Here is a 12913-nt window from a genome sequence, read left to right as displayed (position 1 = left end):
ATGGTGGAAAGGCTTTGGGGAGTCAGGAGGTGAGACACTCGCCGCACAATACCTAGCCTCTGACCTGCTCTTGTTGCCACATTATTTATGTGGCTGGTTCAGTTAAGTTTCTGGTCAATGGTGACCCCCAGGATGTTGATGGTGGGGGATTTGGCGATGGTAATGTCATTGAATGTCAAGGGGCGGTGGTTAGACTCTCACTTGTTGGAGACAGTCATTGCCTGGCAATTGTGCGGCGCGAATGTAACCTGCCACTTACCAGCCCAAGCCGGAACGTAATCCAGGTCTTGTTGCGTGCGGGTATGGATTGCTTCATTATCTGAGGAGTTGTGAATGGCACTGAATACTGTGCAGTCATCAGCAAACATCCCCATTTCTGACCTTATGTTGGATGAAGGTCACTGATTAAGCAGCTGAAGATAGTTGGGTTTCAGACACTGCCCTGAGGAACTCCTGCAGCAATGTCCTTAGGCTGTGATGATTGACCTTCAACCACCACAACCATCTTCCTTTGTGCTAGGTATGACTCCAGCCAGTGGAGAGTTTTCCCCCCCGATTCCCATGATCTGGGCTTATACTCACTGGAGTTTAGAAGATTGAGAGGGGATCTCATCAAAACCTATAAAATTCTGTCAGGTCTGGACAGACTAGATGCAGAAAGGATGTTTCTGATGGCCGGGGAGTCCAGAACCAGGGGTCATAGTCTAAGGATAAGGGGTAAGCCATTTAGGACTGAAATGAGGAGGAATTTCTTCACCCAGAGAGTGGTGAACCTGTGGAATTCTCTGCCACAGAGGGTGGTGGAGGCCAGTTCATTAAATATATTCAAGAAAGAGTTGGATATATTTCCTGAGGCTAAAGGGATCAAGGGATATGGGGAGAAGGCAGGGACAGGGTACTGAATTTGGATGATCAGCCATGATCTCATTGAATGGCGGAGCAGGCTCGAAGGGCCGAATGGCCTACTCCTGCTCCTATCTTCTATGTTTCTATGACATCAGTTTTACTAGGGCTCTTTGATGCCACACTCGGTCAAATGCTGCCTTGATGTCAAGGGTAGTCACTCTCACCTCACCTCTGGAATTCAGCTCCTTTGCCCATGTTTGGACCAAGGCTGTAATGATGTCGGGAGTCGAATGGTCTTGGCGGAACCCAATCTGGGCATCAGTGAGCAGGTTATTGGTGAGTAGGTGCTGCTTGATAGCACTGTTGATGACACCTTCCATCACTTTGCTGATGATTAAGAGTAGACTGATGGGGTGGTAACTGGCCGGATTGGATTTGTCCTGCTTTTTGTGGGCAGGACATAGCTGGGCAGTTTTCCATATTGTCGAATAGATGCCAGTGTTGTAGATGTACTGGAACAGCTTGACTAGAGGCGCGGCTAGTTCTGGAGCGCAAGTCTTCAGCACGACAGCCGGGATGTTGTCAGGGCCCATAGCCTTTTCTGTATCCCGTGCGCTCAGCTGTTTCTTGATATCATGTGGTGTGAATCGAATTGGCTGAAGACTGGCTTCTGTGATGGTGGGGACCTCAGGAGAAGGCCGATATTAATCATCCACTCTGCACTTTTGGCTGAATATGGTTGCAAACGCTTCAGCCTTGTCTTTCGCACTCACGTGCTGGGCTCCACCATCATTGAGGATGGGAATATTCATGGAGCCTCCTCCTCCCGTTAGTTGTTTAATGGTCCACCACCATTCACGACTGGATGTGGCAGAACTGCAGAGCTTTGATCTGATCCGTTGATTGTGGGACCGTTTAGCCCTGTCTATAGCATGCTGCTTCCACTTTTTAGCATGCATGTAGTCCTGTGTTGCAGCTTCCCCAGGTTAGCACCTCATTTTTAGGTATGCCTGGTGCTGCTCCTGGCATGCTCTTCTACACTCCTTATTGAACCAGGGTTGGTTCGCTGGCTTGATGGTAATGGTAGAGTGAGGGATATGCCGGGCCATGAGGTTACAGATTGTGGTGGAATACAATTCTGCTGCTGCTGATGGCCCACAGCACCTCATGGATGCCCAGTTTTGAGCTGCTAGATCTGTTCTGAATCTATCCCATTTAGCATGGTGGTAGTGCCACACAAAACGATGGAGGGTGTCCTCAGTGTGAAGACAGGATTTCATCTCCACAATGACTGTGCGGTGGTCACTGCTACCAATACTGTCATGGACAGATGCATCTGCGACAGGTAGATTAGTGAGGACGAGGTCTGCCCTCTCACGTAGATATAAAAGTTCCCAATGACACTATTTGAAGAGGAGCAGGGGAATTCTCCAGTCTCCTGGGCAATATTTATGACTCAACCAGCAACTAAAAAACATGATCTGGTCATTTACCTCACTGTTATCTGTGGGACCTTGCTGTGCGTAAATCGGCAGATGAATTTGTTTACATTACAACAGTGACTACACTCCAAAAGTACATAATGAGCTGTAAAGCAATTTGGGATGTCCTGAGGGCTTGAAAGGCACTATGTAAATGCAAGTTGTTTCTTTCAAAGTGTACTTCAAGTGTAATAACCTTATTTTAGTGCTCCCTACTGGCATAAATAAACATACATGTTCAGACCAAATATCATCTTCACTTCAATCAGTTTAGAAAAGGAAGAACTACCATAGCTGCAATTAAAAGCCTAAATATCACTCAGACAATGCAGCCTTTGAAAACCAGCTGTGTTTAGCAACAGCTGAACACACACTAACCATGTGTAGTACACTACACTTGTATCACATTCACAGGATACTTATACAGACTTCTTTGTGCAGCTCGCATTGAAAACAAGTGAGGTACACACAGCAATCTGAAGGTTTGCAGTCTTCAAGTATCGGGACACTAACAACAATGACGACTTACATTTATATAGCGCCTTTAACGTAGTAAAATGTCCCAAGGTGCTTCACAGGAGTATTACAAGACAAAAAATTTGACACCAAGCCACATAAGGAGAAATTAGGGCAGGTGAGTCAAAGCTTGGTCAAAGAGGTAGGTTTTAAGGAACATATGGAAGGGATTGCAAAGAGCTTAAGTCTTCCTGAAAACCGTTTTACACTTGTCAGCATTTTAGTTTTATTATTTTGATCCTTCTCTGTGACTTACAAGTTTAATACTACAAGTGGTGTAATGCAGTTACATTTATGGTGACAGTCCTAAGGAACAGGATCCAAAATGACTATTATGCATTATATGGTTTCTTACACATTAGTGAGAATGAAGAAATGTTTGTGTTTGAGTAGAAATTTATTTTGTCTTAAAATCATAAGAGACTCCCTGGTCCAGTGTTATCTTAATGCAGATGGTAGCCCACCCTTAAAATGGATGACTGAAAATTCCAGTCTTCTGTTATACCGTTGCCCTGGGGGATCTGGCAGCTGTGTGGGTATTGTAGCCCTGATTACTGCTTGTATGTGTACACATACCCTGTCTTGCATGTAGTAGCCACTTCAAAGGGAGTTATTTGTAAGGTTTGCTCAAAAACGGTCCCTCATCAGGTCTTGATTGGTTGGCCAGACATGTTTAAAAGAAAAAGAACTGCAGTGGCTGCAAGTCTGAGATAAAATAGAAAAATCAGGAAAGTGCACAATGGGCTGGATTTTAATTCAGGGGCGGGCTGGGGTCGTGTAATCCGCATTTCGTGTTATCCACATGAATCTAAATCGATGTGGGAGACTGATGCGAATTTAACTTAATTGGCCAACTGAGTTCCAGCTTGTGGAAACCCATGGCAAATGAGTTTTTCCAGTCTGAAAGTCGCCTCCGGTGACATCATTGCTGCTGCATTTAAGGTCTGCAACAAGCCTTACTTCTTCTGCAGACTGCCAACCTTTTGGCCTTTCATGCTACAGGGACCTGGAGGCAGAATGGCCAGTGAAAGAACTAGATCTGCTCCAAGGTTTGACGATGTTGCCTTGCAGGCTTTAGTTGAGGGAGCAAGAGCTCATAAAGAGGTGCTCTTCCCTCCTTCAGGGAGGAAGAAGCCTCCCCAGCAGACCAAGGCTGTGTGGATCCAGGTGGCAGAGGAGGTCAACTCATTATCAGTAACCCACAGAAGCTGGATTCAGTGCAGGAAGAGATTTCATGACCTTCTCCGCACTGGAAAAGTGAGTATGAATTTCCCATCACCCTCAATCTGATCTCCATTGCCTTTCCTCATCAGCACTCAGCTTTAGCAATCTCTTCCTCCACATCCCACTTGACACTGACATCCATGCACCCTTACCCATTCCCTCTCTCTCTATGGTCACATTCACCTAACTATTCGACTATGCAGCCCTCACACTCCCCATCACTGTGATGCTATGAAAACAACTGACAACACACAGGGAGGGCCCTTGGTCTTGCCACCTCACTCCATCTTTGCCTCCTTCTAAGTATCTATGCTATGGAATCTCTACTCCTTCATTCTCACTCAACCTCCACTTGTCTCCCTCATTGCAGGAAAAGAGAGCTCACAATAAGCGAGAACAGGAGGAGGGCCACCCTCAGTAGCCCACCTCACCCCCTGGGAGGAGGCGGTCCTGGAAATCGTAGGAGTGGAGGAAGATGCGCAAGTGGGGGGACGGACAGACGGGTGTATCACAGCAAGCTGGTGACAGAATAGTTTTCCATCTCTCTCATTGACATTGCATGAGTCGCTGATAATGATTCTGAAGCTCTAACAGATGGACTTATGATCATCTGCAATATGCAATGTGCATGTAACCTTGGCATCACATCTCTGACTCGTTCCTTTACTTCCCCACAGGACCATCGCAAGCACCCGTCCCCACTAGCCAGGAGGAACAGCCTGAGCCTCCAGACTCCTCAGAGGAAGCTGCAACCTCTGAGGGCGCAGCGTCAGCAGAATTCAGCGCACCCAGCACCAGCGCACTCTCACCTCGGTGGGACCTTCGGGACATAGAGTGTTGTCACCTGGTGTATCACAGCTCACAAGTGAGCCTCAGCAGATTGTGGAGGCAGGGACAGCAGTGGAGAGTCCTAGTCGGAGGGCGCAGGACTCTCCCAGCTCGGCTCAGCTGCATGTCGATCCTCTGCCTCTGGGTCCATCCATAAGATCAGCGGTGCTGGAACTCCAGGAACAGATGCAGGAGTCTCTGGCAGGTTTTGTCTCCAGGGTTGCTGCGAGTGTGGAGCGAATGGAGGAGTCCATTGCGAACATGAGCAGAGCCTTTGTGGAGTCATTGGCGCATGAACGCATCACCATGGAAAGGTTGGCAACCTTCATGGAGGTGATAAGTCACCAGAGCACTGAAAACATGGTGAGTGTTCAGAATAGAATGACATCTCTGGAGGAGCAATGGTCATCTATTGAATAGAGAAACCAGACCTTCATGGAAGTCCTTCTGAGTAGGACTGCCAGTGCAGATACGGGTCCCCATGGCCCCCCTGATGTGCAGCAAGGTGCTCTCAAGCCACTTGCAAGCGCTGAGGGGGACCTGACCCATGAGAGGGAAGTTAGTGGCAGACATCAAGGAAGTGGTGGCTCCTCTCCAAGCGCTCACACTTCCATGCCACTACAGAGCCCTCGGTCAGAGACCCACCAGAGTCCACACCCAATTGAGATCGGCGTCTCAACCCCTGCACAGCCGCAGGAGCAGCAGACTGTTGACGAGCCCTCACAGGTTCGCAACCCCAGAGGACGCCCGCCAAAGGTGTCGAGACAGGAGCAGCAGGAAAGTGAGCAAGGGGCCTCCACATCTGCTGAAGCCACAGGGGAAGCACCACGTTGGAGCACGCGTAAGAGAAAGATACTGCACAAAATAGTCACAACGGTAATCACTTGGGTGAAATTTGATGTTTTCTGTGAAAAAGCCATCAGATGGTTAATGTAAATAAAAAATCTGATGGCTACTGCTGTAGTTGTGGCGTGTGTCATTTCGCAAATGGGACTTTCACATTGAGGGCTTAGGATTACTTGCAATTGTCAGTATGGTGGTCAAATTGCTAGGAATCCGCTGGTTCTTGGCCATTGTCGATGCTCAGGTAAGAAGCTGCGAGGCAAAAGTGCTTGATTGGCTAGGCTAAGCAAATCTGGCCAAGATGAGTGCGTTCCTTGCATCGCGGGCAGCAATGTTCTCACGTATTGCTGCCGCTGGTTGATAGGCCTCTGCAAATGTTCGTTTTCGCTCTCCTCCTCATCTGAGGAGGATATGAGAGGAGCCAGTTGGTCCTCAGGAATCGGCAAGCCACAACGCTGTGCCGTGTTGTGAAGTGCACAGCAAACCACGACGATTCTGGAGACCCTGGCTGCTGAGTACTGCAGGGCTCCACCTGATCTATCCTGGCATCTGAAGCGCATCTTCAGCAAACCGATGGTTTGCTTGATTATGGCTCTGGTGGACGCGTGTCTGGAGTTGTAGCTCTCCTCAGCTTCGTTGGATGGGCTCCTCAACGGCGTCATTAGCCACATCCTCAGGGGATAGCCCTTGTCTCCAAGTAGCCATCCGTTAAGTTGGTCTGGCCGACTGAATAGCGGAGGCACACTAGACTGGCGCAGTATGAAGGAGTCATGGCAACTGCCGGGGTACTTGGCAAAAACATGCAAAATTTCCTTCTTGTGGTCACACACCAGCTGAACGTTAAGGGAGTGGAAGCCCTTGCGGTTGACAAAAATACCTGGATTGTGATGGGGTGCCTTAAGGGCCACATGTGTGCAGTCAACGACGCCCTGCACCCTTGGAAAGCCTGCCAGATGAGCCAATCCAACCGCACGTGCCGTGACACTTGCTTGATCCTTGGTGAAATGGATGTGATTGGGCGCGATGGCAAAGAGGGCATCGGTTACCTGCATGATGCAAGTGTGTGCAGCCGCCTGGGAGATGCCGCTGATGTCTGCTGCTGATCCCTGGAATGAGCCTGAGGCAAAAAAGTTGAGTGCGGTGGTGACTTTGACGGCCACTGGTAAGGGTCGTCCACCCGCTCCTCTGGGCTCCAGGTCTTGTTGCAGCAGTGCTCAGATGTCACCCACTACCTCTCGCGAAAGTTGGAGCCGCCTTTGGCACTGCTGCTCAGACATGTTGAGGTAGCTGACCCTGTGTCTGTGGACCCTGTTTGGGGGGTATCTCCTGCGCCGGCGGGCTTCCATGCGCTGGCCCCTTCTGGCCTGTGCAGCTTCAGGTGGGTGAGCAGCAGCTTGGCGCTCCTGTTGTTGCCGCTGCTGTTGTTGCTGCTGTTGTTCATGGTTCTGCTGCTGCCGCGGCTGGTCTTTGTCCTCATCTAATGTCCAGAAGGGAAGGAAATAAATGGCTCCCATGCTTCTGGTAGATGCCTCAGTTGAGGAAGCGCTCAGTGAAGGTGGCGAGAGGGGTTTCCCAGGAGGTCACACTGGAGATGGGTGTCAGGCTCCAAACTTCCACAGCTGTGGTTATGCCTTCCAAAAGTTCCCCCAGACCTGAGACTACAAAGTCCTGCCACCTGCAACTGATGGCTGATCAAATCTCCTCTTTAATGGTTGAGCTGCAGCTGATAGTCAGCAATCCAATTGTGCTCCCGCCAGGTTTCACCGTCGTGTTTCAGAACAGGCGTGTTTCACGTGGGAAAAGGGTTAAAATCGCAAAGGCCTTTGAAAATGGCATTATAGAGGCCATTTAGTGCTTGTTAAGGGCCTTAATGGCCTATCCCGCCTCTTGGAGGCGGGACGGAGACAGGACCATTAGACACGAATTAATGAAAATTGCTTGGAGGCGGGATTGGGCCCACCCGCCAGTTTTTGCAATTTTATCCCCCCCAATAGGTCTGTCAGCATTTGTGAAGAGAAAAGGCAGATTACCTTTTTGGGTATAACCCCGCTCTTAAGAATTGAAGTCTGGCTTGCCTTATATTTCAGTTTTCAGTTCTGAGAAGGGTACATACCCGAAACATTATCCTGCCTTTTATCTGTACAAATACTTCCGGATGTGCTGTCAGCATAGCCTGATTTTATCCAACACGTTTGAGAGCTTGGCTATTGGGAGAAAGGATTCTGTTTACCATTCTCAGCACTGCTTTAGCCTGCAGGGGACAGGAAGGCCTGAGGCTGGGTGCCTTATTGATATTGTTGTAACAATAAGTTACTTGCAATTCTTTCTAATTTTGATTCTGATACTGAAATGTTACTGCAGCCTTTCTAAGGCGGGGTGGCCAACATCTGGGTGCCTGACAAGTGTGGAAACCCATTATCATGCTTATGAGTCCCTGAACCAAGATACGACGAAATCTATACATGTAGAGATTCTATTTGCCTGATGTGAATTGCACACTCTCTCTCTGGAGGGATGCACACACCTTACTTAAGTCCAGAGAGCTTAGGTGTAGGATAAGGGAGCCAAGGAACCCCTAAAGTGTGTGCAGGGGGGCTGCTGGAAAAGCTTCCCGCTGCTCCGCCAGCTAGGACCACACTATGGCCCAGTAATTCCGTTCCAAACGCGTGAGTACGGTCGGGGTACTCACACGTCTGGCTGGAGGAAATGCCGGTTTTCAGCATGCACAGCGCATGCGGAGAAAACCGGCATTTCCTGTCCTCTGAACGAAGGGGTTCAGAGGCACAGCGCGTGCGACTGCACAGGCAGCGCGTGCGCAGTGAACTTCGTCGATTTCATTCATGGATTAAGTGAGGTTAAGTCCTTACAACTTACACATGAAAAAAGCATGTGTAAAGTTGCTCCAGAGGCTGCGGAGGAAGATATATTTTATCGTGGAGCTTCTGAAAGGCAATATTTTTGTTTGGGAAAGGGAGGAAAGTTATTTTAAGAAATGATTTTGTAAGTTTTAAAGTTTAATTTTTTTTTTTTTAAACGGGTTTTCAGTACTGTAGGTAGAAGGAGCAATTGTGGCTGTGTGAATTGAATTTGCTGTGTTTATTAAATGTGAAAATGACTGTTCTAAAATGAGTAATGTAACATTTCCAACATTTTTAAGAAAGAAACTTTTCATCAGTAATATATTTTTAAATAATTATGTATGTATGTCCGTATATATTCCTTTACGTATATGTATATATTCCTTTACTTATGTGTATGAATGTATGTATTTAATTATGATTTTCCAATAAGTTACTTTCTCTGAAAGTCATAATTAAATACATACATTCATACACATAAGTAAAGGAATATATACGCAAAGGAATATATACAGACATACATACATAATTACTTAAAAGAATATATTACAGGTAGACTATCCTTTATCCGAAAACCTCGGGACCAGCCGTGTTTCGGTTTTCGGAAAATTTCGGATTTCGGAAGGTATTTTATAAGACTGGGAAATTTGTCGGGGGTGGGTCGGCGGGGGTCAGGGTCGGCGGGGGGGTCCGCGGGGGGTTGTCGGGGTGTCGGCGGGGGGGGGTCGGCGGGAGTCGGGGTCGGCGGGGGTCCACAGGGGGGTCGGCGGGGGTCGGCGGGGGTCCGCGGGGGGGGGGGGGGGGGGGTCCGCGGGGGGTCGTCGGCGGGGCTCGGGGTCGTGCGCACGACTTACGCTGACCCTCTGCTCAGCGTAAGTTGTGCGCCACTCTGGTCGTGTCGTGCGCACGACTTACGCTGAACGAAAAAACCTTCGGTTTTTAGAGGGTTTCGGTTTTCGGAAGTTCGGATAAAAGGTAGTCTACCTGTACTGATGAAAAGTTTCTTTCTTAAAAATGTTGGAGTCATTTTCACATTTAATAAACACAGCAAATTCAATTCACATAGCCACAATTGCTCCTTCTACCTACAGTACTGAAAACCCGTTTTAAAAAAACAAAAATAAACTTTAAAACTTACCTCAGCATTTCTTAAAATAACTTTCCTCCCTTTCCCAAACAAAAATATTGCCTTTCAGAAGCTCCACGATAAAATATATCTTCCTCCGCAGCCTCTGGAGCAACTGTACTCATGCTTTTTTCATGTGTAAGTTGTAAGGACTTAACCTCACTGAAAGCATGAATGAAACCGGCGAATTTTACTGCGCACGCGCTGCCTGTGCAGTCGCACGCGTTCTGCCTCTGAACCCCTTCGTTCAGAGGACAGGAAATGCCGGTTTTCCCCGCATGCGCTGTGCATGCTGAAAACCGGCATTTCCTCCAGCCAGACGCGTGAGTACCCCGACCGTACTCACGCGTTTGGAACGGAATTACTGGGCCAACATTTTACATGTCAATAAAATGAAAAATTTAACAATTGCACGATTTGCCCCCTCGCATCTGCGACTGAGGGTCCAAGGAGGTGCATTGCGCAAGAGGTCATCGTCGTACGTATCCTCACACTGTTCCCTTTCGGGAACTGTATGAAGTGGTGGAAGGATTTCTGGCCACGTTAACGCTCCTTCCGTGACCATAACCATCTTCAAAGCAGCCATTAGGGTGGTTAGTCCTATGGCGTGAGGGTTTTACGGGCTCCCACAACCCATCTGAGGGGGGGTGGGGGCCACCCACACCCGCGGACGCAAGTATCCCGCTGGATGTCCACCCAGAATTTATAGTTGGAGCTCCGACTCCACTTGCTGGGACTGTCTGGAGCGGGGTTCAAAACCCTACTCCTTCTGGCCCAGCGGCGGGGATGCTTACCGCTACGCAAAAGGCCCACTCCGCGCAAAAGGTGACACCCATACGTTTCCTGCGCCTTTTCCCTCCCCGTGACTGGAGCCCTATGCTGCCACTTGAAAGACCAAGCTATCATCTGTCCTTTTTGCGGCGCCTTTGACTTCTCATTACCAATGATGAGCAGACGCTGTGCCTCCACCTCATTGAGGAGATTGCTGAGGTCATCATCAGTTCAATTGTGAGTTCTTTTAATGCCGTGAATTGTGCTCATTCCAGCCATTTCACGTTGCTAATCGGAGTGGGCCTTTGGCGTAGCGGTAGGATCCCCGCCGCTGGGCCAGACGGGGTAGGGTTTCGAACCCCGCTCCAGACAGTCCCGGCAAGTGGAGTCGGAGCTCCGGCTCTAAATTCTGGGTTGATATCCAGTGGGATATTTGCGTCCGTGGGTGTGGGTGGCCCCCCCTCCTCGTATAGCTTGTGGGAGCCCGTAAAACCCTCCCGCCATAGGACTAACCACCCTAATGGCTGGTTCAAAGATGGTTATGGTCACGGAAGGAGCGTTAATCACGGCCATAAATCCTTCCACCACTTCATAGTTCCCCAAAGGGAACAGTGTGAAGACACGTATGATGACGACATTGCTAAATAAATAAATGGAATGAAAAAAATTCTTTCAGGGCTTTTAAAAGTCTTTAAATTGCTTTAATTCTGTTTAAAACTACTTCAGATTCTTCAAAATAATGTAAAAGTTTATAAAAGTTACCAAAAGCTTCATAAAAATACCAAAAACCTATTTGAAATGCTGCTCTGCATGTAAAAATGCTTTTCAGCTTGTGAGAAACATTGGGGGCATGTCCTATTAAACTGAGACCTCAAGGGGCGTGTCTCAGTTGCACAGCGCGCTACAGGCTTCGCGCTGGCTGCACTCCTGGGCGGCGTAACATCAGACGCTGCCCGGGATTCTTCTCTTTCAAACAGGAATTCCAGGTGTCCCTGGAGGTGAATGGTAGGCGCGTCGGCTAAGTGCAGATCGGGGGCTTGCACGCGCGGCAAGCCCCCGACCCGAATTTCTGCCCCTATGTGTTATGTCATGGGCTTACAGGGTTATCTGCAGCCGAGTGTGGAACCCTCAAGGACAGACCAACCCCTCCAGCTGTCATTAATGACCCAGGCTGGCTAGTTAATCATCAACAGCACGCTGGAGTACTACATACCTGCCGGGACGATAGCAAAATACTGCAGATGTTGGAAATCCAAAATAACAACAGAAAATGCTGGAAAAACTCAGCAGGTCAGGCAACATCCGTGGAGAGAAATTTGAGTTGACGTTTCGGGTTGAACCCTTCTTCAAAACTGGAAAAAAAAGAAACTAGATCGAAGGCAGGGCTGCGATCGGACAAAAGAATAAAAGAAACAAAAGAAGTAAAAGAGATTAGAAGCTAGACGAGATGGTCGAAGAGAAGAGCAGAACTTCTTCAAGGTAGGCATTCCTAGAAGAGGTGTGGCAGTGAACCAAACACTAGTACGATAGCAAAATACTGCAGATGTTGGAAATCCGAAATAACAACAGAAAACCCCTGCCGGGGTTTGGCTTGCAGATTACGAATGCTGCGACCGAGGGGTTTGTTGCTTCAAAATTTCCACTGCCAAACGTGTTATCTTGGAGCCACCTGCCTACCTCCTTCCCCCACAACAAGAAAGATTGTCACTAGTTGTTCAAACCTACTGTAACTTTCTAAGGGTTATAGACAATAAACATTGTCGATTAGTTGAACTTGCCATTAAACATTCGTGCATCTGGGTCCTCCAGGTTGATAGCAATGATTTTCCAGTCCATTTCCCCTTCATCAATAAGAGCCAAAGCTCCCAGGACTTTAACCTGAATAACATCACCACACGAACACACCTGGTAGAAATAGAAGTGGAATGTGTAGCTGTTAAAATTCACCATGCACCTAATTTAAATGATAATACATTGTTATTCCTATCATGCTGAGGATGGCTAGGTGTGTCTGTAACTGCTGTAAATCTAGTGCATCATTGGTTCTGTTCAGTTATCCAATTACTGTTCACTTATCCAATTACAGTCCAGTTCTGAGGGAGTGCTGCACTGTCGGAGGTGCCATCTTTCGGATGAGATGTTAAACCGAGGCTCTGTCTGCTTTCTCAGGTGGATGTAAAAGATCCCATGGCACTATATCGAAGAGGAGTGGGGGAGTTATCCCTAGCCAATGGCCCGTATTTTCTGATGCCTACGGGTGGGTATGCGCTGTGTACACACCCGTAGGGATATCAGATATGCCGGTTTCAGCATGCGCTGAAAATCAGCATTTCCGATCTGCCTGCCCTGGAGAAGGGCCTCTGCGGGTGGAGAGTTCTGCTTTCTGCAGAATCTCCGCCCGCTGAAAACTCTTAGAAATC

The 12913-nt window shown here is 48.3% G+C and overlaps 1 protein-coding gene across 7 annotated transcripts in view; it reads right to left on the bottom strand.

Annotated features, from left to right (window-relative positions):
• The window catches only part of LOC147124155 (inorganic pyrophosphatase-like), a 246223-nt gene that overhangs the window by 18116 nt on the left and 215194 nt on the right, over window positions 1-12913 (bottom strand). For all 7 annotated transcript variants that reach the window (XM_085982947.1, XM_085982942.1, XM_085982967.1 and 4 more), the window contains one exon: window positions 12272-12398. In XM_085982947.1, the coding sequence (XP_085839073.1) occupies window positions 12272-12398 (127 nt within the window). The remainder of the gene's footprint in view (window positions 1-12271; window positions 12399-12913) is intronic.

This window comes from Somniosus microcephalus, chromosome 1 (genome assembly GCF_052327205.1).
Source record: "Somniosus microcephalus isolate GS21.2 chromosome 1, FLI_Smic_1.0, whole genome shotgun sequence".
Taxonomy (NCBI): domain Eukaryota; kingdom Metazoa; phylum Chordata; class Chondrichthyes; order Squaliformes; family Somniosidae; genus Somniosus; species Somniosus microcephalus.
Note: the sequence above shows the minus strand (reverse complement) of the source record. Positions and strands in the feature narration are given on the sequence as shown.